At 47.1% G+C, this 26,992-nt stretch overlaps 1 protein-coding gene across 7 annotated transcripts in view; it reads right to left on the bottom strand.

Annotated features, from left to right (window-relative positions):
• The window catches only part of Eml1 (EMAP like 1), a 162,427-nt gene that overhangs the window by 44,683 nt on the left and 90,752 nt on the right, over positions 1-26,992 (bottom strand). For all 7 annotated transcript variants that reach the window (XM_029541178.1, XM_021201528.2, XM_029541180.1 and 4 more), the window contains exons 2-4: positions 24,438-24,620; positions 18,060-18,192; positions 3,905-4,036 (exon numbers count right to left, since the gene is read on the bottom strand). In XM_029541178.1, coding sequence (XP_029397038.1) covers positions 3,905-4,036; positions 18,060-18,192; positions 24,438-24,620 — 448 coding nt within the window. The remainder of the gene's footprint in view (positions 1-3,904; positions 4,037-18,059; positions 18,193-24,437; positions 24,621-26,992) is intronic.

Here is a 26,992-nt window from a genome sequence, read left to right as displayed (position 1 = left end):
CTTCCACAGGCTGCCAGTGAAGCAACAGGGCTGTACAGAGGAGCAGGGGGTGGGCCTTAGGGAATACTTTGATTTTTCTCTTCAAATTTGTTGACTCCAAAGACCGACAGTTTATATGTATGTGGTAACAAAGATTTCAACAGATGGCTGAGAGTTCTTACTCTACAAAAGCAGCTCACTGCAAGAAGCTCTAGATGGACACAGCGTATCTTAATTACAGGGTTGATACATCTCTGTCTGGCAACATCTAATGTCAACTGTGCTCATAAACTTAGAACTAAGTAGCCATTTCTGATATAAAACTTTTTTAAAGTAAAAAAAAAATTTCTTAGTGGTTTAGTGTACCGGGTACATCACAGCATTCTTTCAGAATGTTATTGCTGACTCCCTATTTAAATTTAATAAGTACTTCATGGTGACAAGACTCATTATGTAATCATTAATATTCATTTGCCATGAATATTACATAAAGTAAAATATTACATTGCCCTACATTGCTTTTATCTCTAATGGAAGCATTGTCAGTAGAGAGATTAAATGCTGTTAAAAGTGCCGAGGCTGCTTAGAGGCAAAGAATTTTTAAATGTTAAACAGTTGAAGATGGAAGGTGAAGATTGTACGAAGTCATGGGAAAGACTCCAGATTCCACCAATCCCTTCTAAAGGAAATGGGACAGGGAGCAAAGAGACAGAGAGCATAATAGAGACTAAATAAGAGAGGCGCACACACCTGTTTTATAGGAAGCGAGACCACTTGGGGAACATGACAAACACTTACTTTCTTCTCAAGAGTGAGAAGCTGCACAGAGCCTACTTAATTGTCCTCTAGATGTTCTCACTGTTGCTGAGGAATGCAGACACTGGTGTGGCATTCTTATAGCTTATTCATACAAGGGGCGTGACACCACACTGACCATTATGGCTACTGATGCATTACATCTGAATCCACAGATCAGGGCGGAGCCCAGGTTCTCTGCTTGATACCAGTGCATTTCCACCTATCAAACTGACTCCAGCCAGAACTCTTGCCTCCTGTGGTTGGTCAGTGTACTGCTACAGTTGCCTGCCGGGCAGCTGGGAGGATCATGGCACGGGCCATCTGTTCCCTGAATCATGGTTAGATTTTTATCAAACTCTGGGTTGTCCTCAATGGCCTGGGCCATTCATACAAATGTAATTAAACCTAGCAAACCAAAGAAAAGAGCAGTCACTTCGGAAGTCACCCTCACTTTACACACAAGGAAGAAATGGCTGAGAGTTTCGGAACACTTCATGTATTATTTTTCTGTGCACTGCCATCCCAACATAGATGGCTCTTTATGAGTGTTAAGCACGCCTTTGGGTGTTTTCTTCCCAGTTAGCCCCCCTAGGAGCCAAACGAATGAGACACAGGAGTCTCAAAATCCCTGAGGAGCAGCCAGGGCCCTCAAACATGAAGCCATCCCGATCGTTCCATGTGCTTTCCATTCTGTCTCACTGCCTACACGGGAACTCAGGAGGCAGGCACATCTTCTCAGACGGGAGGCAGCCACCTAAGGCGACTCCCTAGAGCTCAAAGCCCCAGTGAGAGGAGGAGCCAGCTTGTCTTTGCCCTTCACCACAGGAAGTCATGGAAGAATCCAGAGCTGGGGAGGGGGTGCTGGGGGTCCCTAGGCTTATCTCTGTATTAGCCTAGAATCCAAGAGCTCCCCAGGAAGCCCCTGAGGCCAGAGCTGGACTGCTCATAAGGGGAAAGGAATGATGATGTGGAGATCTGGGCCAAGCAGTGCCCACATTGCCAACTTGACTCCTACGACTATCCCAATAGGTGCCCCAAAGTATCCACCAGTACCAGTGGGGACCCAAGTGTCCTCTCTGAACCTGCTGGTAACAGGATGTCTGGGGTGGTCTCTTGGTTTCAATGGGATGGAAGGTTTGGCTCCAAGCGGACACTCACAGTGGCCAGGATTATTTTTAGAAAACGATTTGCAAGCATTCCCATTCTCTTGTGTCCAAATCAAAATTCCTTCCCGTGGCATTTCTCAAAAAAAAAAAATCCCTTTGTAAATATCTTTCATGGAAATATTTACTGAGTACATAAAGCAAAGCCATGGGGTTTAAAGGGTAAGACAGATCTGGACTTTACACAGTGTAGACTCTTTCTGGAAATTCCTGATAGAAATCAGATGTTCATAGGACCTGCCAAAACATAGACATTTCAGGTCAGCACCAACTTCGGCCTGAATTCCATTCAGAGCAGCCTTGGGGTGGGCACACTTGGGTGCCTCTGTGGCCACCTGGCCTCACTGCCAGGATGTTACCACCTCATTAGCATAAGATTAGCATAATCTTCCTTCCCCTAAGAAGCACTCACAGTCTGAGAAGATGAGTCCACAGCTTCTGAAATTGTCAGTGGACCGTGGCCTCATTTTACCACACAACATAAAGAGCTGTCAGTATTTTTAAAAATTGTTTTGCTTTATGTGTATGGATGTTTTGCCTGTGTGCATGTCTGTGCACAGGTAGAGGGTGTCAGAGCTGCTGGAACTGCAGTCACAGGCTGTCGTGAACTGCCATGCAGGTTCTGGGAATTAAACCCGGGTCCTCTGAAAGAACAGCCAGTGGTCCTGACTGCTGAGTCATCTCTCCAACCCTCCTCCTCCTCCCCCTCCTCCTCCTTTTCCTTTTCTTCCTCCTCTTCCTCTTCTGCTTCTTCTTCCTCTTCCTCCTCCTCCTCTTCCTCCCCCTCCTCCTCCTCTTCCTCCCCCTCCTCTTCCTCTTCCTCTTCCTCCTCTTCCCTTTTCCTCTTCTTCCTCCTCCTCTTCCTCCCCCTCCTCTTCCTCTTCCTCCTCCTCCTCCTCTTCCTCCTCCTCCTCCTCTTCTTCCTCCTCCTCCTCTTCTTCTTCTTCACCACCATCACCACCTCCTCCCCACTCACTTCTTCTTTTACAAAGACCCTTCTCAGAGCTAAAGCTGACACAGTGTTTAAGCATCCCTCACAAGACTGAGTCCCCACAAAGTTTCAAACTTGGAAGCTTTTCAGCCTGTGGTTTGGAACCGACTATGTTCTGACTAAGCCGTCTCCTTACACGAACATCTCAAAGGAAGCGAGCTTAACCTCTGAAGCCGAGGCTCCTTCCTGGACTCCTCAGAGCAGAAAAACTAAAACCGGAGCCAGGCAAGGAAGGGCAAGGCTGCGCTGGGCGGAAAGGCACAGGAACCTCACCAACCCAACGGTCTTAAAACAGGCTGTTAAAATGCCCCAAAGTAGCCTTTGTGAGTAAAATGTTAGTGTGCCTTTCACATATTTATCATAACCCGTTGTACAAACTCACAGAACGTTCAAAGTTAGGAGTAAAGTATAGGACAGGAAACCTGAATGGAAAATGGTTTGTATTTCTGGTGTTAGCTCACTATTAAAACCAGCCCCGGGAGAGCTCAAAAGCACAGCTTTCAACCTATCCATCTCAGAAGATATTGCTACAAGCTTTAAGCATCCAGCAAAGATACAATCGACACTGACTTGGGAAGGTCTATTGGAGATAGGTAGTGCCACACCTGAAAATTCAGACCCACTTCCTGGGCTAGTTTCTTAGACACTGCTATACTATCATCGCCATCATTATCGTCATCATCACCATCATTACCATCATCATCATCATCATCAACAACAACAACATCATCACCCCCCCACCACCATCATCATCACCATCACCATCTCAGACATTGGGGGCTGGAAGTCTAAGTTACAGTTTCCAGGATGTGACCTGTAATTGCCAACTACCCCATTCCCACCCACTCTCAGAAGACCTGGTGCTCAGATGTAGGCTTGACTCGTCAAGAGGAATTTTCAGAGTTGTCCCTTGGGTAGAGTTGTCCCTTGGGTAATAAATGGAAGAAGGTACAGGCAGCAGGGCCCTCCTTACCTCTCACTGTTCTTCTTGCCGCTGGAGGAGCTACTGGTCGAGCCCGTGCGGTTCCGGCTTCCTTTGGAGTCCCCAGAGCTCTCCCTCCGGCCACCTGGAGACACTCTTTCAGAAGAGCTGGTCCTATTGATGCTGCAGGAAGGGCAGGCAGATGAGAATGGACTGTGTACTGGGGGCACACGAGGCATATGCTCAGACCACCACACTGCCGGGTAACATTTAAATCAGAGGGATCCGAAATTCTTACTACGGAGGTCAGAAGGCTCCCAGGAAGTCACCTTCACACCTCTGCACACCTCTGTGACTGAGCAAGTGACACAGTAAACTGAGCCAAAGACCCCAATATACTGTAGGAGGGCTTGGGAGCTCCGGAGCCCACCACTGGAGGGCGCTCCCATCTAGATGAGTGGCATTGAGTCAGGGGTTACCTTGTCCCTCTGGGGACATTTAGCAATGTCTGGAGGCATCTCTGGTCACAACTCAGGGGAGGGGACTGCTACTCATGTGCTGGGTAGAAGCCAGAAAAGCTTCCAATTCCTGTACAGTGCACAGGACATCCCTCAACAGGGGCTACCAAAGTTCAGGAGACCTAGTACCAGAAGAACACCAGGGACAAACGCAGATGTCTTGGCAGAAGCTTCTGTCACAGGTACGGCTGAGCCCCTATAGGAACTCAGCTTCAGGACATATAATGAGCACAAAGTAACAAATATGTTTAGGACCACATCAGAATCTGTTGGAAATTCTGTCCTAGCCCTGAATCAAAATCTATCTAGTGATTTACCATATCTAAGGCTGTAACTCAAACAGCAATTTAAGTACTATTTTTATTTTTGTTTATAATTTTGTATATGTACACACACACACTCTGTGTGTGTGTGTGTGTGTGTGTGTGTGTGTCTATATGTGTGTAGTGGCCACTGGAGGCCAGAAGAAGGCATTGGATCGCCTGGTGCTGGAGTTCAGATGCTGTCAGCCACCCGATGTGAGTATTAGGGACCAAATTCTTCAAGAGCAGCAAGTGCTCATAGCCACTGATCTGTGTTTCCAGCCCCGAGCAGCAATTTTAAAGGCATACACATTCTAACATAATAGAATCCAAAGGTGTGTTATTAGATAGTTCATGCTAAAGAAGGGACAGTGAGAAAATGCTAATGGGGGCATTCTGTATCTACAGGAACAGGAAACTTTGTGTACATAGTAAAAAAAAAAATCATAGTGCATAGCATATAGTAGCCTTGAATCTGAGTGGGGGGTGCTTCAAGCATAGTACCCAATATTGTGGGCACGATGACATGCATAATGTGGCAGTGCACACTGCTCAGAGCCAAGGCCACAGTGAAGTCACACAAGGCAACATGGGTGGCCACTGCCAGAAACTGATTCTGAGTTAATTTTTGGTTGCTGGTTACTCAGAAATTTTTACTCTTTTTCCTCAAGACCCCCTCATTCAGTCAATGACAATCTTCCATGGTTATCATCCACAGTTGAAGGAATGTTCTAGGGGAGTGCAATCAATATTGGAGAATCCTAGTCAGGTGTGGTGGCACACACCTTAAAACACTGCACTTGGGAGAAAAAGGCAGGAGGAACTTTGTGAGTTCAAGGCTACCTTGGTCTACAAAGTTGTGTTGCATAGAGAAACCCTGTCTCAAAAAATAGATATGCATATATGAACACACACACACACACACACACACACACACACACACACACACATATGGGAATCCCATAGACACAAAGAGCCAGGGGACAGTGAAGACTGAGTGTCCCCTCCCAGAGCATCCACTGTTTCCATCCTCCAAATTCCCCCACTGAAACTCTGACCCTCTGTGCCACAGAACTGGAGCTGTGGTCCTTCAGCGGGGAACTAGGTTAAGACTGTAGGGAGCGCCCTTATGAATGAGGTTGGTGCCTTCGTACAAAGTGCACAAGAGAGCCCTCTCATCTGCACAAGAGAGCCCTCTCATCGCTGACCATGGTGTCAGCACACAGAGGGAAGGCACCAGGCTGCCACTCAGAAGAGCACCTCATAGAATCTAGCCATGATGGACTCTTACAAACCAAGAGTGACCACTTCCTCTTCTGTGGCTTGTCAGTCAACAGACTATGGCCCCCGTGGTAAAGCAGGTGACACTCACCTAGACAAGCGCATGACTGTTACAGGCTTCACTGAGAGCCCCTCACCTTCCTTAAACCCTTAACCTTAACCAAGGTTAACCTTGGGGTCTTAGCTCGTTAGTCAGGTCTGCATCCTGGATACATAATGGATACAAATGGATACGTAATGAGGTGGCAATCTCTGCTCCTGCTATAGGCAGTGCTGGGCTGCTCGGCCCTCATACTTGCTTATCTGCGAGAAGGGAAGAGGCATCCGCTCAGGGTGCAGGGGAAGAGGGGCCAGCTGGCTGGACGCATGGGGCTTGGCAGATCTATACACAAGTGTGCGACTCACCCCATGAGTCTGGTAGCTATTAGGGTGTCATGGTGCCACAGATATAAGGGAAGGCAGACAGGAAAGAGGGAAGAAACTGAGAAAAAAAAGTCTGAGGAGAAAAGTGCTTCTTCAGAAAAAAGTTTGAAAAGCTTCCATGGGATCAGGTAGCAGAGAGAGGAGACAGAATGTGGTGGCTCTGGGAGGGGAGAGAGAGAGAGAGACAGAGAGAGAGAGAGAGAGAGAGAGAGAGAGAGAGAGAGAGCGCCTCTGTGTGTGTGTGTGTGTGTGTGTGTGTGTGTGTGTGTGTGTGTGTAGCTTCAAAGGACATGGTGCATGGAGGGAAAACAAGCCACTAAATCTCATAAAGTAGTGCACAGGAGCTGAGGGACCTAAGACATCAGGGCCCAGCTCCAGGAAGAAACCACCTATGTGCGCCCCCACTACACGAAGCCCCCGATGGGCTCCTGTCAATCACCCATCTTTTACTCCTTGGTCTGCACCTTCCTCAGACCCACCTTCAGCCCTTCTCCTTGGTCACCCCAAGTTCTTCAGCTAGAACCTTGTGCCAAGACTGTAAAGGTCCCCTAACATGCTGGCTTTTGACAAATCACACCATCCGTAGAGTGAGCAAGTGTACTCCAAGTAACAGAGCATGATCCTCTTCACACATGGCCTTTCTTCCTGGGGACTGAGCAGCTTAGAATCTGTGGGGCCAGACATCTCACAAGAGCCTCTGCGTGGGTGTGCCTGAAGGTCGGCCTGTGGTTTGTTCATTTTTGTGTTTTCTTTGTTTTAGAATGCTCAATTTAGGGACAAGGAAATGGCATGTCTCAGGGCAACATGGCTTTTCTGAAACCTAGGATTACAGTCTAAAGATCAGAGAAACTCTTATGCCAGGAGGTCACCATCCTCTATGATGAAACCGTCAGCGGTGGTAGCTCATGGCGTCACCTCTGCCAAGCACCCAGCGCAGACTCGGAAGCTCCTGAGGGAGCTGCTGAAAGGGCCCTGTGGCGGCAGCAGGAGGCCCAGAGTGTCATTCTGCAGTGCCCTGGTGGGAGTTCGTGGTAAGTTCATAGCAGTTTAAAGAGTTGCATAAAACGCTCTTGCAGTGCAGTAAGGAGCGTCTATTATCCAGCTATGGCAAACGCTAACAACCCAAATTAAGCCAGTGCCTGGGAGAGGTGACATTATGTGGATGATGGGAAGAGCCAGTGGGAACTGGACACTTCCCATCTGACACAGATTATTTCCCTTAAATCTCACCCATTCCCCTCAAAAATATCACCACCTCATTTTACAGACAAAGAAAACAAATTCAGGGATATATAGCAACTTGCCTGGCTCCAGTCCACACCCTCTCTTCTGGTCACCTAACCAGCACCTTCCTGCAGGAACCCCCCTTAGTCACCCAGGAGGGATATCAGAGCAGCTATGTTCCCTCAGGACTTTGAGGCACACCAGTTCTGCAGATCTGGTAGGTAAGGGGAGGCTCTGGATAAAGCCATTGAGCCACTGGGCTGGAGGGAGGAGCACTAGGATCACAGAGCTTCCCTCATCTTGGCGCTGACCTGTGCAGAGGGTCTCAGACCCATTCTGTCCACACATAAGCACGGAAGTATGAGAAAGCACTGTGGGTTTTGGATTTATTTATTTTTATTTTATGTGTATAGATGTTTGCTTGTGTGCACTGTCTGGTGCCCCAGGAGGCCAGATGAGAGCATCAGGGTCTATGGAGTTGAACTTACAGACAGTTGTAGGCTACCATGCTGGGGTTGGTAACTGAACCTTGGTCCTCTGCAAGAGCAGACAGTGTGCTTAAACCACCGAGCCATCTCTTCAGCTCCAGTGGGAAAGTGTAAAAACTTAAGGCAACTGCAGGCTTCAAACATCAGAACCCCGACACCCTGCTTTGCGCACACAGCTCCGGTATAATCCATCACTGCTCTTTCAGGACATTTGTCATGCCCACATTTGCATCCAAATGTTAAACTTTAAAAAGAAAAGTTACTATTGTCCTAGATGTAGAAGAAAAAAAAAAAGAAAAGAAAAGAAATAAGACATTTCCTTTAGAGAACCAAGAGCACTTGTGAATTAAAGAGGATTTCAGAGGGCTCGGATGAAGGACAGAAAACAAAAGCTTGGAAGACTTGCAGTAACAAGGGCAGCCAGAGAGAGTGCGGCTGGCTGTCGACTCGCTGCGGGAAGCTCCTTTTAATCACCAGCAGGGAATATCAAAGACTTTACAGTCCCCCTGGACAGCCAAGGAAAACAAGGTTCTTTATTTGGGACATGGCAGGGGTACCAGCTTGCAAGAGGCCTCACTAACACAGCTCATCTCTGGGTCCTTGAGGGAAACTGGGTGTTTTAGGGGCTGTGCATAAACACTGGCATTTCTTCCTGTCTGCTTGTCTGTCCCCGCACGTGACCCCAAACTTCTAAGTCTCAAGAGAAAGCAGCTTCTTGTATTTCATTTATGTGTCAAAGAATTCTGCCACTTTGAATCTCAGACATGATAAAAATCTCTGCAGCAGAGACAGACGTGTGACATTCTTTCCTGTGATGAGATAATAATACTTAGCCCAAGAAGCTAGAATTAAAGCTTTCTTATCACTAGATGGTTTGAAATCAAGAAACGATCTTTCTAAAATTTCATTTAAAAGGCCCTGGATATTTACAATCAACAGGGATTTGACACAGAGCTCTCAGGACCAGAGAGTTTCTGAGGATGAATTAAAAACTGTGACCCTCTTCAACAAATCCTAGGCATTGACCACATCTTCTGTGCTATGCTGGGTGCTATAAACAGGGCCCAGGGCCCAAGGGGGCTCGTTGTCCTGATCTGACACATCTAATTCCAATAGGCTGAGATGACAGACTTTAATAATTAAGTAAAACACACTCTTCTCTATCATTATGATAAAGATAGATTAAAGCACATCTTTAAAAACATCTTTTCGGGGGCTGGAGAGATGGTTCAGCGGGTAAGAGTACTGATTACTCTTCTGAAGGCCCTGAGTTCAAATCCTAGCAACCACATGGTGGCTCACAACCACCCCTAATGAGATCTGATGTCTTGTTCTGGTGCTGTCTGAAGACGACTACAGTGTACTTACATATAATAAATAAATATATCTTTTAAAAAGAAAACAATAAAAATGTCTTTACTTCTTTGCTGTGTGTGTGTGTGTGTGTGTGTGTGTGTGTGTGTGCATCAGGGCAGGTGTGTGCAGGTGCATGCATCAAGGCAGGTGTGTGCACTGCTATGTGCACAAGGAGGCCGGAGGATGTCAGGAGTCTTCCTTCCTCCATTGCCCTCTTCCTTCCTCCCCTGGAAGAAATCCTACACTGAACTTGGAGTTGAGCTGGCAGCCAGGGAACCCCAAGATTCCTCCTATCTCAGTCTCCAACAGTGCTGGGGCTTCCCAGATTCCTCTGTGGAGTGCCAAGGATACAAACTCAGAGCCTGGGCTGGTGCAGCAGGCTCTCCTGGCCACTGAGCATCAACCCAGCCCCTAAAGCCTTTGTGACACTAGTCCTTTCCCAGAAACAGCGATACAAAGCTGACTTCTTGAGTTACAGGAACAGCATGGTTTGTGGTGAGGAGCAGGGGCCATCTCGTCCTTCCTGATTCAACACCTTAACCGGCCGTTTCTTACTTTGCTACCGACAACGTGGGCAAACACTATACCCCGCTTACCACCTCCACTTATTGGATCTGAATACAAAGACGTATACTGAAAATAACAGAGTCTGGATTCCGTTCTCCTAACTGGGCCGCCTTGTCTGGCCTAGTCCTGCAGTGACTTGATGTGCTGAGGGGATCATGTTGGGCTCCCCCTTCTCTGAGAAGGGAGAGAGGATCTGCGTGAGGGGGCCCTGGGAAGGGGGGGTGCTGATATTGAGATGTAAAGTGAATAAATAAATAAATTTTAAAAAATAAACCAGGGTCTTAACCTTCAGTCCAGGCAGACCTGGGACTCTTATAGACAGTACCCCTCTCCTACCCCCACTGGTTTGGTATTGGTGGCATCTGACTGTCCCAGGCTCCCAAGTGCTGAGCTGGCAGAGAGGAGCTGCCATGCCCAGTCCAGAAATAACTTTTCTTAAAAACCAGCTGAAGTCAGATATTGTTTTCTGGTGCTTACATGGCCAAGGTGTGTGTGCCTGGCACTGGCTCAGGCAGGGGTCACACATCCAGCAGCCTGCTTTCCCAAAGGGCAGTTGGCTGTTGGGGGGCGACAGCTACTTTACAACTCTGCCTCAGACTGGCACAGCGCACTGTGGGAATGATGGAAGATGTCTGCACCAGTTTTGTTCTTCCATCTCTGCTCACTCCCCCTCCACCCTCCCATCTCCACCCCTTACCCACCCATCCACACACCCCTTACCCCTACCTCTACCCCTAACCAATTGTCCTGCTCTGCAAATTCCCAGAGACAATGAGCCATTGTCTTTTTCAGGAGGGCTGGGAAACTCTGCTATTGAGGGCCTCAGCAGACCTCAGAGCAAGGTGTGACCTACAATGTCTTCTTCGGATTTTCTGCCCTTTTCTTTTGACAAATAGAAGCAAAACCTCTTCCCAAGGGTTCCAAAGCAGGGGGAAGCCCAGTCTCGGACTAAATTTTAATTGGCAACACAATGCGGCGACTGCTGGGGCTGGACTGTTTCCAAAGGGGATTTTGTCCTTAAGCACCAGGCTAAAACCCGCAGAGACTTCTCTTGAAAACAAACACACACCATGCGTGCCCCCCAGATGTCCTGGCTTGCTTCATTTGGAGCTGTGATCACAATGAGCCTTGCACACACCCTGTTTAAACCTCAACATTCAGCAAGTCTGGCTGGCTTCTTTCTGCCCACAGAAACCTTTCCTAATGGGAGCTCTCACCACCATATCATATCTGGAGGCGGCTGTTCCTGTCTCCAGCTCTCAGGTGAATGGGATGTAAACCCATGGAAGCCCACTGAGGGAAGTGTAGTTCTCTGCACTCCCAGGGCTAAATCTAGCGAACCACATACTTCCGGTCTGAAGCTTCACACTGAGAAGGGCGGAGCAGGTGAATGAGATGAACTGCTTTGTAAAACTGAAAAAAAGAGTAGTCTAGCTGAAGATGCAGCTCTATGATAAGAGTGATTACTTAGTACTTGTGAGGGCCTGGGTGTGGTTCCCAGTACCACAAAAATTGCCAATACTACAAAAAAACGGGGAAGGAAGGAAGGAAGGAAGGAAGGAAGGAAGGAAGGAAGGAAGGAAGGAAGGAAGGAAGGAAGGAAGGGAAGGAGGGAGGGAGGGAGGGAGAGAAAGAATCTACAGAGCAAGAGAGGGCATGTTTAAATGCACACACGCAATTACATACTCACGTATACTTGCACCTCACACGTGTGTGTGCACACAGCATGGTGTCTATAAGCCCCCAGCCCCACCCCAGCCCCTTCCTTCTCTCCTCTTAAGATTATACTGCTGACATCCCTCACTACCCAGCTCTTCCCTCTGGGCTGAAACACAGGTAAAGCCCACCATGTCACTTCACGTCTCTGCAAAAGGAACACTCAAAACTGAGGGTTGGCAGAAGAAAGGAGCCAATGAAGATGAGCACAAGAGACACGGGCAGAGAGCAGGAAGAGAGTGGGGGAGAAAAGCAGCAATACCAGGAGTTGGTTTCCTAAAAAAAGATCAACAAAAATCCAAATACCTCTAGAAAAGCGAACAGAGGGAAAGAGAGAAGAGGCTTAGCAACCAAAGGGTGAAGAACGGAAGACAACCACGACAGGTGACGTCACCCCAGAACTACACAGAATTATAGGAGACTACTGTGAATAACTGCATGTTAGCAAAGCTGGAGACTCTAGAGGGAGTGGATCTAATCCTAGAACTACATAACCTGATAAGAACGAATCATAAAGAAATTAAAACTATGAACAGACCTATAATTAGCAAGGGACTGAGCAGCATAAAAAATGCCAACCAAAAAGAAGAGCCCAAGACCAGTGGGCTTCACGGGAGGACCCTATCAAATAGCTAGAGAATAATTAACATCAATTCTCCTCTTTGGAGCTAAAGGGGACAGAGGAGTTCTGATTTCATTCTATGTGACAAGTATCACTCTGATACTGAAGCCAGACAAATTCACTAAAAGGAAAAAAATAAAAAATAAAGACCAGTATCCTCTATACCAATAAACTGAATTCAATAAGGAATTTCAAAGACTGAACAGAACAAACTAAGACTTATAATTTAATTTCAAAGGTGTTTCAAAGAATCAAAATCAAACAATGTAATGACCATATTAAGAGATGAAGAGCAAACATCACACAGCCATCTCAATTAGTGCAGAAAAAAACCTTTGATGGTCAGTGGGTCAGTGGGTCGGAGGGTCGGTGAGGTGGCTCAGTGGGTAAGGGTCCTTGCCATTCAAGCCTAGAAATGTCAGTATGCCCAAGCCTGGGACCCACACAGTAGAAAGAAAAAACAAATTCCTATAAGTTGTCCTCTAACCCCAAACATGCATGCTGTGGCGTGTGCGCGCACACACACACCTGCAAAACAGCAGTAAATAAAATGTAATAAAATAATTTAAAAAAAAAAAACCTTTCAAGATAAAGACACTCAAAGAAGCAGGAACAGAAACAAACTGCTCCCAGTGGAACAGAAGACACACAGGAAACCACAGCTAAGTTACTCAAGGAGGGAAGGCTGTAAGCGTTCTCTCCGAGAGTGGGCAAAGGCCAGCCAAGCGCACTGTATCCGACATAGCACTAGAAATCCTCACCACAGCAGTTAGACAAGAAAAACTAAACCATCCACAGTTGGAAGACACAAGTGCACCTCTGTAGACAGCACACGGTAATGAGTGTGCAAACAAAAATCAAAAGCCACAGAACGTTCAACACACACACACACACACACACACACACACACTATGTAGGATATGAAGTCCCGGGTGAATGTATGCTGTTTGTCACAGGCACGAACATGTCAAGGGTCTCAGTGTCTTAGCCCCATGACAGGGGCAGAGCCTTCCTTGGGTCCATGTGCAGATGGTGACAGTGCATGAAGGAAATGTTCACTGTAGCTTCCTGAGTTTTATAGCCTGAAGACAGCTCCTGCCAAGATTAGCTAATCCTGCCTCCTTGTCCTCTGTTCATAACAACCCCGACTCCTTGACGTCTGTAGGCGATAACCCACTCTCTGTCAGCTGTATTTGTGCCACCATTTTGCCTCCCTGTTCCCTTCTACACAATAAATACCCTCAGGTTTCACAATGCCAAGGCATCTCTATACAAGGGCCTGGACCACCTGACCCCAGCTGTCTGTGTCTCTGTCCTTACTCATTCCCTCAGAGCCCCAGTCCACTCTGTCCCCAGAGCTGTACAGGATGAGGCACAACAAGTAAACAATTTCAGCAAAACTTCAAGATCTAAAAGATCAACACAAAAAATGGGGTGTTATCCCCGTCCGATCCGAAAGGAAGCAGAGAGACCACTTCCATTTATTACTACATCAGAAACGCCTACTTAGGAACAACCTTATCTTAGAAAGCAAAAGACGTGCACACTTCGAAACCATACAATTTTGCTAAAAGAAAAATTAAGATACAAACAAATTTTAAGGTATAAATGAACAGAAAGACCATGTTTGTAGATTAGAAGACTCAGTGGCCATATTATTTAAAGCACTTTACAGATTCAGTGCAATCCTTATTAAGACTTCAAAGGTAATGGTGCTGGCTAGTTTTTGTAAACTTACACACTAGACTTACCTTGGAAGAAGAACCTTCAGTTGAGGAGTTACCTTCATCAGAACACATGAGGCAACTCTCTCTCTCTCTCTCTCTCTCTCTCTCTCTCTCTCTCTCGTACACTCATACAAATAAAACCAAAACAAATAAAAATGTAATTTAAAAAATTGCAAGGGCAAATGTAGTTACCTATACATTTAATGCCAGAAGTGGACCAGCATGAGGGCTCTGTGGGCAGAGATACTTTACTCCCAAGCTGGCGAGCGGAGTGTCATGCCCAGGGCCCACACGGTGGAGAGTGAGAAGTGAGCTTTACAAGTTGCACTCTGACCTCTGTGTGGACAACCATGGCATGTTGGTATGTGTGTGGTGCCGCACACATGTGCACATATATAATTAAATGAGGTAAAACAGAGTCAGAGGGAAGAGGAGTCGTGTCAGGGGCTGTGGGGCTGAAATATTTAATGGACAGAGAGATTCCATTTTGAGAGACGAAAAGTTCTGGGAATCTGCTGGACAGCAATATACTGTTGGATGGCAAATTTAATGTTAGGTGGCTTTTATTACAATAAAAAAATAGCAGATAAAGCCCTGAAATTTACAGGAAAAAGTCAATTTTGTTGGTGTTACATCTAGAGAGTCAAAGTGCCACCTCCCACCGTCAGAACAATCCGAAGGACATCTTGTGTTGGTTATAAAAACTGGATGATCCAAGCAAAGACTGAACGATATAAAATGTGTCTGAGCAAAAAGCGCTTTAAAGGGGCGTGGCTGTGGGTTTGTCTTGTTTTGTTCTTGTTTGTTTGTGGTTTTGTTTGTTTTTGTTTTGATTTGGTTTGGTTTGGTTTTTCAAGACAGGATTTCTCCATGTAACCCTGGCTGTCCTACACCTCCCTTTGAAGATCAGGCTGGCCTCTGCCTCTGCCTCCTGAGTGCTGGGATTAAAGGCGTGTGCCACCAGCACCTGGCTGCACTTTAAAGTTTTAAAAAGCACTGTAAGGAGAATCTGCTTGGTGAAGAGCAAGATGTTCTGATTAATTCTATATATATTTCAAAGATGTCCTAACTTAACACCATCCACTTTAGGCCTGACAGAATTGATTTAGTATCAGCTGTACCTCATCACCTTTGACCTACTTACAATGACTCTCCATCTGAACTATGACCCAGTCACTCCTCACTTCGCAAACCAAACCACAGCACAGTCCCCAGCTGCCAACACCAGGGACAAAGGAAGTTGTCCACTTGCTTTTTTTTTTTTTTTTTTTAAAGTCAGCAACTATCGACACTCTCTGGACAGCCAGATGACACCATTGGCCCTGATAAAAGCAGAGTCCCCAAAAGGTTGAGATCTCTATGCAGGTCCCACAAGTACCTTCTTCTCCCATGGATCTGTCTGTCAGTGACCATGATGGTGAGTTTTAATTATTAATTTGACACAATCAAAGTAAAGAAGAGAGTCTGATGAGGGATTGCCTGGACTGTGTTGGCTTGCGGGCATGCCTGCAGGGGTTTTCTGAACTGGGTTAATAGAGGTTGAAAGACCTACTTTCAATGTGAACAGCTCCATTTCATGGGCTGGGCCCTGACAAACAAGCATGCATTCTCTCTCTCTCTCTCTCGCTCTCTCTCTCTCTCTCTCTCTCTCTCTCTCTCTCTCTCTTCTTGACTGTGGGTGTGACTAGTTGGTTTCTGTCCCGCCTTGACTCTCCCAACCTGGAATGATGAGCTAAAATTAACTTTAATTCTTAAGTTGCTTGCATTGGGTGTTTTATCACAGCAGCAGGAAACCGAGCTGGGATGGTGATAAAATGTTCCATGCATCTTGTCAAGCCTACTCTGTGTCTCACCTGATGAACAGGGAGGTCAGGGCTGTCCCAGAGAGCCATTACCTTGGTTAGAATGAAGCGGGGCAGGTCCAACAGCCACAGGGGCCCCACCATATACTAGCAAGTTTCCTGGGTTGGGGGGACACAGGCATCCAGCCTCTGTTGACACAAAGTGTCATCTCATGAAGGCATGCCCTGGGCCCAGACGGCATGGCTGGGGTTCATGGCCACCTTCTTGGGAGGGACCTCAAGAGTAAATTAGAGGAAGTGACAAGTGAGGGTGATGGCTAGGTTCCTATTCTAGGGCACAGAGGCAGCAGGTGCAGCCCCCATATCCAAATCCCCAGTGTCCCTAAGGCCACTGGTATTTTGGTGAACTCAACAGGCTTGCTGTATTCTCTGTGTGTGTGTGTGTGTGTGTGTGTGTGAGTGGTATGTATGTGTGGGTGGGTGGGTGGGTGGTGGTGTAGTATGTGTGTGTGTATGTATATGCTTGGTGTGTGTGTGGTGTGGTATGTGTGTGTATGCTTTGTGTGTGATGTGGTATGTGTGTGTGTGTGTGTATGCTTGGTGTGTGTGGTGTGGTGTGTGTATGTGTGTATGCTTGGTGTGTGTGGTGTGGTGTGTGTATGTGTGTATGCTTGGTGTGTGNTGTGTGTGGTGTGGTGTGTGTATGTGTGTATGCTTGGTGTGTGTGGTGTGGTGTGTGTATGTGTGTATGCTTGGTGTGTGTGGTGTGGTGTGTGTGTGTGTACACTTGGTGTGGGGGGGGTGGTATGTGTGTGTATGGTTTGTGTATGATGTGGTATGTGTATATGCTTGGTGTGTGTATGCTTGGTGTGTGTGGTGTGGTGTGTGTGTGTGTGTGTGGTGTGATGTGGTATGTGTGTCTATGCTTGGTGTGTGTGGTGTGGTATGTGTGTGTGATGTGTATGCTTGGTGTGTGTGTATCTGTGTGTGTGGTGTGGGGTGTGTGTGTGTGAACGCTTGGTGTGTGTGGTGGTGTGGTGTGTGTGGTGTGGTGTGGTGTGTGTGTGTGTGTGGTGTGTGATGTGGTATGTGTGTCTATGCTTGGTGTGTGTGGTGTGGTGTGTGTGTGTGTATGTGTGTGTGTGTGTATGCTTGGTGTGTGTGTATCTGTGTGTGTGGTGTGGGGTGTGTGTGTGTGAATGCTTGGTGTGTGTGGTATGGTATGTGTGTTGTATGGTGCATGTGTGTTTGATGTGTATGCTTTTGTTTATGTCCAGGAGTATGTTTTGTGTGTGGGTGTGTGTGGGTGGTATATGTGTGTTGTGGTGTGTGTATATTGCATTTGTGTTTATATGTGCATATACAACCATGTGGTTGAAATCAGGAGTCTTCCTTGATTGCGCGCTCCACCTTATTCATTGAGGCAGGGTCTCTCAGGTGAACCTAGAGCTCACTGAGAAGGTTGGCCTGGCTGGCCTGCGGGGTGGCTCCTGACTTTGCTTTCTGGCTGCCTTACCACCCAGTGTTTATGTGGGTTCCTGGGATCTGAACCACACAGGAAGTGTTTTAGCCTCTGCAGCACTTCCCAGCCCTCTGCTACACTCTCACCACACACTCGAAGTATCGTTTCAGGGAGTTTCTTCAAAGCTAGCTACACTATAAAATGAGTGAGCATTTAACTTTCTATAGTCTAAAAATTAATGTTGATTATAAAAGACGACATTGAAATGCTATAGTCAGTCAGTCATCAAAAAGTTGAATGTGAACTGTGATCGCTCGGAAGACAACACAGGTGTCTAGAATCCCAATTTAAAAGAATGAGTTTACCCAAATCTTACCAATAAAACTTAAAGGTTTCCATGGCAATATGAGTTTTGCTATGGTGCATGGAGGGATGTGGGTTGGAATCCCAGCTGTTTTTATAAACGGTAAGCAAAAATACTTACCCCATACTACTGTCTTGGCTGAGATTTCATAAGTACAACCTTAGATATAAAGCAGATACGATGTTACCTACCGTTCGTGGATGGCAACGCATCAAAGCCAGGGCTTCTACAAGCCTCAAATCAGATGAAACCACAAGCATCTTATGAGAGAGGGGGGCTCCTTCTAGACCCCTAAAGAGCTGCTTTGAGAAGTCAGGTGTGTGGGAGGGGGAGGTGGTCTTTCAAGTGGCCTACCTTTTGGTTACCGGCACAACTATTTCTTTCCTGGCCCCGGAGGGGGATGGGAGGGAGGCACTGGGTTTCTTTGGTAACACGGTGCCATTGTTGACGGTAGTTCTCAAAGGCAGGGTCTGCCCCAGTGGTCTCGCTGCAAGAGAAGCAAAGGATGACGTCAGAACGTTGCCATTGCAGCAGGAACGATCCACAGAGCCCAAGCCGTGAGGAACCAGACTGCACAGGTGATTACAGTTCTAAAAGCCAGCAAAAGTGGCATGGGTACAAAGGCAAGCGGTGGGACTATCAGCAATGATGACCAAACTATGACCCTGGATAGCATCCTCACCCTACAGAGATGTCAACTCACAAGCAATGAGAAGCACAAAGCTGAACATCTCTATAGAAGCAAGCTCTGAAGGGCTTAGTAATCTCCTGTCCCTCCTCCCCATTCCTCCTCCTCCCCTGCTCCTCCTCCTCCCTGCTCCTCCTCCTCCCTGCTCCTCCTCCTCCCTGCTCCTCCTCTTGCTTTTTCTCCTGTTCTTCCTTCCCTGCTCCTTCCCTTTCTCCCCCTCCTGTTCCTTTTCCTCCCCTGCTCCTCTTCCTCCTCCTTAGTTCCTGCTCCCCTGCTGCTCCTCCCCTACTGCTCCTCCTCAGTTCCTGCTGTTCCTCCTCCCCTGCTCCTCCTCCTCCTCCTCCTCCTCAGTTTCTGCTGTTCCTGCTCCCCCTCCCTGGCTCCTCCTCCTCCTCAGTTCCCACGGATCCTTCTCCTGTTCCTTCTCCTTCTCTTCCTCCCCTGCTCCCTCTCCACTCCCTAGTCTCCCTGCGTCCCAAGCACTTACATTACGGATGTGCACCACTGTGTCAAGCTTGCACAGTGATGCATGTGGATCAAACCCGGGGATTGTGTATGCTACATAAACACTCAACCAACCGAGCCACTTCCTTAAACACAACGATGCTGCTTAAGATATGGCTCTGTTCTGTTTTCATTTCTCTCCCTGTGATAAAATACTCAAACCAAAGGCAGCATAGCAGAAGAGAGGGTACATTTAGTTTACAGTTCCAAGTCACAGTTCATCGCTGAGGGGAAGTCAAAGCGAGAACTCAAGCAGCCAGGCATGACACATCCACAGAGATGGGCAGAGAAGAGAACACGTCCACAACAGCTCTGTGTCTTTTCTCAGCTCTACTCTCTCCTAGCGTTGGAGACGTCCTACCCAGGGGATGGTGATGTCACATGGACTGGGCCCTCCTTCATCAGCTAATAGTTAAAACAGTCTCTCACACGCATGGCCACAGGCCAACTTGCCCTAGACAGTTCCTCAACTGAAGCTCAACCTCTCCGGTGATTGTAGTCAGGGCAAGCTAATAGTTAAAACTCACCATCACTGGGACTGGAGAGATGGCCCCGAGGTTAAGAGCACTGGCTGCTCTTGTGGAGGTCTTGGGTTCCATTCCTTAAATCCACACAGTGGCTCACAACCGTCCACAACTCCAGTTACAAAGGATCCAATACCTTCCTCTGACCTCCTTGGGCACCAGGCATACATTTGTCACATACACAGACAAAACACTCTTACCCATAATTTTTTTTAATTAAACTAATAAATATTAAAAGTCTCATCCATGTGGGCCTCATTAAGAACTTTACAAGTTTGTCAAAGAAATTTAAAGAGGACAGAAACACAAATTATAGGTTGGAAGAAAATGCCCATCTGATAAATTGTGTATCTGATAAAGGATTTGTACAGGGTATACAAACTCTGAACGTTCAACAGTAGGAAAACAGATGGCCCAAGTTTTAAAAAATAATGAACAAAAGATAAGAAGAGACGCCTCACTAAAGGTCTTCAGGTGGCAAATGAACACATGAAAAGATGGCTAACATCACTGTCATTAGAAAATGCAAATTAAAACACTAATGAACTAGCTCTAAACAGCTATTCAAATGGCTGAAATCCCAAAACCAAGACGAAACAGCAATTGCAAGCCAGCAGGAGCCACAGAAACTCACATGCTTTGATAACAGGATGATAAATGGTGACGCTACTTTGGAATACAGTTTGGCAATGTCTTATAAAGCTAAATATAATCTTACCATATGATCTGGTAGTCATTCTCACACTAAGTATTTACCTAATTGTCTGAAAACGTATGTCTGCACAGACCTGCATGTAAACATTTATAGCAGTTTTAGTCACAATTGTCAAAAACTGGAAGGAACCAAGATGTCCCCCCACAGGTAAGATGGATAGGCAAGCTGGTCCGTCTAACAGCTGGCCGCTTCAGTGACCAAAGTAAACAGACTGCCTGTACCACACACGGTCAGAAGTCCGAGTGAGTGCGACCGCTAGCATTAACTGGGAACTTGACAGAATCTAGAATCAGCTGGTTCTGAGTGCCTGTGGGATTACATTAGTTAGGTTCATTGATGTGGGAAGACCTGCTCACTGTGGGTGGAACCATTCCCTGGCTGGGACCCTGAACAGTGCAACAGCAGATAAACAGGACTCAGTAGTGGTCTGTGTTCATTGGTCTCTGCTTCCTGATTGGGGACATAATGTGGCCCATCAAGTTCACCTGACCCCACCCACTTGGTGGGTGTGAGGTGACCTGGAGAGTGTGCTGGGAGGAGGGGAAGGGGAGGGCATGAGACTACCTCTCTGCCCCACTGTCCACAATGTTCTGGAGCTCTAGGGACCACACTGAGCACAGCTGGATATGGAACTGTCAGCCTTGGTCTTCCGCTTGTCCTTACCATCCTGGCTGTCACACCCTTCTCTGGGATTCCTACCAGGTATGTGATGCTATTTTTGGTTATCAACTTGACATTTGGAATTAACTAAAGTCTGAGCAGCAGGGTACACTGGTGAGGGATTTTCTTTTCTCCTTTTCCTCCTTCTCCTTCTTCTTCTTCTTCATTATTATCATTATTGTTATTAAATTGTTTGAAGTGGGAAGACCCACTATTTTTGTTCTTTTTTCTTTTGTTTTTCAAGACCAGATTTCTTGGTGTAGCCCAAACTCACTTTGTAGACCAGGCTGGCCTCAGACTCAGAGATCTGCCTGCTTTTACCTCCCAGGTGCTGGGGTTAAAAGTGTGTGCCAACCCACACAACAAAGGAGAGACCCACTTTTAATCTGGCTCCCTTGAGGTGAGACTATCAGTGGGCCGCACCTTCTGGGGCAGCCTATAAGGCCATGGGAGGAGGAGGAAGCTCTGCTCTTCGCCTGCTTGCTCTTGCCTTGCTAGCAGATCTACTTCACTGGCATTAGAATCTATTTCTTCAGGACCCCAGGATATACAGAAGACCAGTTAGACACCCAGCCTGTGGACTGAGCAGCTTCTGGATTCTTGGGCTGTCTGTTGGTAAACAGCCATTTCTTGGACTACCTGGACCACAGCCTGTAAGCTACCCTAATAATTCATATATATATATATATATATATATATATATATATATATATATTCATTCTATCAGTTCTGTTCCTCTAGAGAGCACTGTTTCATACAAGGTACTAGCAGATTCCTCACTTTCAAAGTCAGCATTTGGTTGACACTGTCTTAGAGTCATGGTAGAGGGGTCATGTAGAAACACACACACACACACCATACACACACCACACACACACACACACACACACACACACACACACACATATACCACAGATCGTGGGAAAGGAATAATACAGTTTCCTGTCTCCAGTTGCTGGGAGGAATGATTTCCTGCTTTCCAGGGAACATTAAGATAGAAGATATCCTTCTGCTTCATAAAATGTTAAGTGCTTAAAAAAAATCACATTTTAATCATTCCTAGAGTAAATGCAGGGATGACACAAGAACTTCTCAGATAAAGGGAGCACTGCAAATACTGAGGTGGGAGCACCATCAAGGATAGGATGGATGTAAGCCAGGTCTCAGGGGGACTGACAGATATGTGTGAACACAGGGCAGAGACCCTTGAGGCACACAGGGCTGATCTGACCATCAACCAGGACCAGGCAGGGATATGCCAATTCCCTGTCTAAGCTTCAACTTCCTTATAACATAAGGCTGGCAGTGCCCATGTGGCAGCTCACTGAGAGGGTTAGGAACAAGAACTGAAAGTCCCTAGCACGAAGATGAGGTTTGATATCCTGGCTTCAGTTCTACTGCTGGGATAAAAACACCCTGACAAAAAGCAGCTTATGGAGAAAGGGCTTATTTCATCTCACAGTTCCAGGCATCGCTGGCCATAGCAGGGAAGTCAATGCAGGAACGTGAGGCGGCTGGTCACACCATAGCCACAGTCAAGAGCAGAGAGAGGAATGATGCATGCTGGTCCTGGCTCACCTCTTCTACTCTCCTACAGTCCAGGTCCCAACGACACAGCTCTGTAAAATTCAGGCCCAGCCCCCAGAGCCAGGGATGCACAGCTCCGTCCCCAGAGCCTCGGATGTGCAGCTCCGCCCCCTCCCCAATGACGTAATGTAGGGCCATGGCGCCTCTCTTGATGCATATCTCCCACTCTCCTGATTTCCTTTCATTTCTCAGTGACTTTCAAACTGATAACGATTTCCACTTGTGAAAGCGGCACACAGTGAGGCGTTAGGAAACCGTGAAACTCTTTCTAGTTTGTCGCTCATCACTCATCATCAAGTAAAATAACCCTGCGTGAACCCTGTCTGTTCTTTCCTCTACTCTTAAAAAATAAGGAGATTTTGGAAACCCCGAGCCTTCTTTCAAGGCACCCTTTGGGACACTGTCGTCATCAGATCTATTTGTGGAAAGTTAAGCGGGTCATGAACGTCTAAAATAACTGGGTTTCTGGTCCGAAATACCCGCAACTGCTTTGGAACTTAGAAGCAAAGGTCACTGGAAAGGATTATTCAAAATACAGAGCTGAGAGTAGTGTATGCCTCTGATGTAGTTTGGCCCTCAAATGTCAGGAAGGACAAGGGATGGGTCCCTTTCCTTAGAGAGGAGACCTAGTCAGGCAGGGAGAAGGCAAGGCTTGAGAGAGGCCAAGGAGATTAAACGTTAGACAGCTCTCTCCCAACTCCAGTGACAATCCAAGCCTCCAGGAAACAAGGAGAGAAAGAGCCGGGCAGTGGTGGCGCACCCCTTTAATCCCAGCACTTGGGAGGCAGAGGCAGGCAGATTTCTGAGTTCGAGGCCAGCCTGATCTACAGAGTGAGTTCCAGGACAGCCAAGGCTACACAGAGAAACCCTGTCTCAAAACAAAAACAAAAACAAAACAAAAAACAAGGAAAGAGGGAGAGAGGGGGAGAGGAAGAGGGAGGAAGAGGGGAAGGAGGGTGGAGAGGGAGGAGGAGGGAGAGGGAGAGGGAACACCTGCACAGGTGAGTTCCTGTGCCTTGCTTTTAAAGACAAGATCTCTCACTGGCCCGAAGCTTGCCAAGTAGGCTAGGCCAACCAGTGACACCCAGGAAGCCATCTTCTTCTCTAGCACTAGAACCATGACCTGGACACCCCTGCCACCTCACGCAGTAGGGACCGTCCTCTGGTCTTCGTGCTTACTTGGCACGTACTTTACATGACTGACTGAGCTATCTCCATGGTTCAAGAAAGGTTTGTTCTTGTTTTATTTTTGAGTCAGGGTCTCTCTGTGTAGTCCTGACTGTCTCAGAAGTCACAGAGCCTCTGCTTTCTGGCCGCTGAAATTAAAGGTGCACACCACCACGCCCAGCTAAGAAAGGCGTTGCAAAGGGACTTTAACACACTACAAGCTCAGGGTGTCTTAGCCAGGGGAAGCTCACTGCCTGATGGGACAGCCAGAAAATCAACTCTGGCGAAAGATGAGCCACTGCCCTCAGAAGAAAATGTCAGGAGACCGGTATGCTCTGCTGAAGGCTGAGTCCCCACAGGTAGTACATGGGTCTCAAAAATAGCACAAGTCACACACTAAAAGAAGCTGAGCAAACCGGCCAGCTAGATGCCTCTGGACTCAGCTTTCTAAAGGGAGCCTCCTACATCTACACCCAGACTGAGGGAGGGGCCGCCGTGCATCACATGACTTTCTTGTGCTTCGCTGGAAGCTGAGGACACAGGAAGAGATGGGATACACCAGTGGGCTCTCTGGGTGGAACCTCCAGAAGGGGCTGGGGCTTTCTCTGTCAGCACTCGCTGTTCATGCAACCTTAACTGTCCTCAGTGGTCCATGTGCATGGTCCCTTCCTTGACTCAAAGAGCATTTAGGGACCATCTACAAAGACACACCTCAGCATCACACAGGACAACTCACCCAAGGCACACAAGCAAAGACTGTCGACCTTAGTGCAATTGGTTCAGTGGGTGGGGCTGAGGGCATTTTGATCTGGAGTCAGTTTTGGGGTGAATCACCGGAGCAGGAGAGAGAATAGTTAATGCTGCTATGGATGCTGCGCCATGCCCACCTTTGGTAGGTCCTTTCCTGTTAAGCACAGCCTGTTGCTCCTCCGTGATGTTCAGCCTCCGAACCACGTCGGCCAGCGCTGACTTGAGCAGCTGAATGTCATCCTCCTGCATCTGGACGCGCTGCTCCAGAGAGGCGATGCGGTCTGATACCTCCATGCTGCTGGCAGCGGAGGCGCTGTCATCTAAGCCAGAGAGAAGTGTCAGGTAAGTGACTTACAGCCCAGGACAACCATACCCGGCACACGCGGGGACACACAGGGGCTTGCACGTGATACATTTTGCTGACCTAAGACAATGGTTTGTTGGCAGAATCACGTGAGACAGTTTACTTTATGGACGTTTCTTTCTTCCTCCCATTACCAGCCTCTCACGCTCGCTCCATGGGCTTGTCACGTTTAACATCTAAACTGGCATTTTATTTTTCTAAGTGCGAGCCCATTTATCTGCTTGCTCAGTGGTACTAGGGAACCTAGACGATCCAAGTGATGTCAGGCTCTGTTTACATCAAGCCCTCAGCATTGCATTGCCTACCCCTCTTGCTTTTCTTCACTGGTGCCAGTTGAATAGAAGCTTGAGATCAGAGGGCCACACCACCCACTGGTGTGCTAAGCCTGTAGCCACTCAGCCTCCTGAAACCAAAGCAGGTCTGTCTGAGTCCATCTTGCATCTCTAAGATCCTCCCCAAACCATGGCCACACAGTGCTAGCTATGCAGATGGAGACGAGCCCAGATCAAGGGGAGAAGGTGTTGTCAGTAGCGACACCAGACATGGCCCTCAGAGCTTCAGATGCACAGCACATGCCCAGATTAGCACAGGCTGGGGAAACATGGTCCCACTCTTTGAAGGACAAAGCATCGGGTGGTCAAATCTGTCTGGTAAAGAAATCCTTATGTAACAGCTATGGTGTCACCTTATCCAGAGGCACAGTTCCCAACCCCTGGACACCTTCCTCGTCTCTACCACCTCGGTTTTAGAATCTTCCTCCTCACTGACTACACACCTACCACACCGAGTTTCCTGCAGAGGTGTGAATGAGAATGGCCCCCATACCCTCAGATGTTTGCATACTTAGTCCCTAGTTGGTGGAACTGTTTGGGAAGGATTAGGAGGTGTGGCTGTGTTGGAGGTGTGTCACTGGGGGGTGGGCTTTGAAGTTTCAAAAACTTAGTGGCATTCACAGTGTGCTCTGTGTCTTGTGGATCAAGGCCTGAACTCTTGACCGCGGTCCAGCTACCTGCTGCCAGTTCTTCACTCTGCCAGTTGTAGACTCTAACCCTCTGGAACTAGTAGCTCAGTTAAACTCTTCCTTTTATAAGTTACCTTGGGCACGGTATTTTATCATAGAAACTCTAAGCTAAACCCTAACCTACAACTCCCCATAGAGCTTTAAGAAAGTGTGTGTGTGTGTGTGTGTGTGTGTGTGTGCGCACGCGCCATGGCACATTTGGAGGTCAGAGGACAGCTTTCCCTGGTCTAGTCTCTCCTACCACATGGGTCCTGCTGATGATCCATCTCATGGCCCAACAGACACACTTTAGGTACAAAGATAAAGACAGGATGAAAGTAAATGAATAGGAAAATGTAGTATCATATAATTAAAATTTTAAAAACAAAGAGCCGTGTCACAGTGAAAAGGAGTGGCAATTGTAAAGAAGATGATAAGGTATTGCCACGTATCAGCAACTCTAGTGGAAGAGATAAAGCCTTCCTTCTGTTACAATCAGCACATACTGTGGAGTCAAACCATTGGCGTTGAAATTCCAGCTCTGCTCCTCACCAGGAAAGTAGAGACAACATCAGCACATACGTCAGCCGGTTATTGTGACAGTTGATGAGCTCCGTATCTGTTTCACTTAGAGTATATAATACAAGCTAATGTATACATGTATGCTATAACTAAGCTATGATTATCAATATCATTTACAGAATATCAGAGTTAACTCAAATTTAAAATTTCAAAATTCCAAACTACTGTCTGAACAGTTTTAAAACTTTGTTCTACTTTTAATTACATGTCAGTGTGTGGGTATGTACACAGCAGCAGTGTGTGGGGTGTTGGATCCCCTGGAGGAGACATTACAGGTAGTTCTGAATGGTGAGTAGCCCACTGGGTCCTGGGAACTGAACTTTAGTCCTCTGGAAGTGTAGTGTATACTATAATCACTGAGCCAGCTCTCTAGCCCCTTTCTGATCTGTCTGTCTGTCTATCTATCTATCTATCTATCTATCTCTATCATCTACCTATCTATCATTTACCTGTCTATTTATCTATGCATGTATTTGTTTTTTTCAGACAAGATTTCTTTCTTTTTTCTTTTTAAAGATTTATTTATTTATTATAAGTACACTGTAGCTGTCTTCAGATACCCCGAAGAGGGCATCAGATCTCATTATGGATGGTTGCTGGGATTTGAACTCAGGACCTTCGGAAGAGCAGTCAGTGCTCTTAACCGCTGAGCCATCTCTCCAGCCCCCAGACAGGATTTCTCTGTGTAGCCCTGGCTGTTCTCAGACTCACTCTATAGACCGGGTTGGCCTCAAACTCAGACATCC

The sequence above is a fragment of the Mus pahari genome, chromosome 7 (assembly GCF_900095145.1).
Source record: "Mus pahari chromosome 7, PAHARI_EIJ_v1.1, whole genome shotgun sequence".
Taxonomy (NCBI): domain Eukaryota; kingdom Metazoa; phylum Chordata; class Mammalia; order Rodentia; family Muridae; genus Mus; species Mus pahari.
This window is presented reverse-complemented; position numbering and strand designations above follow the sequence as displayed.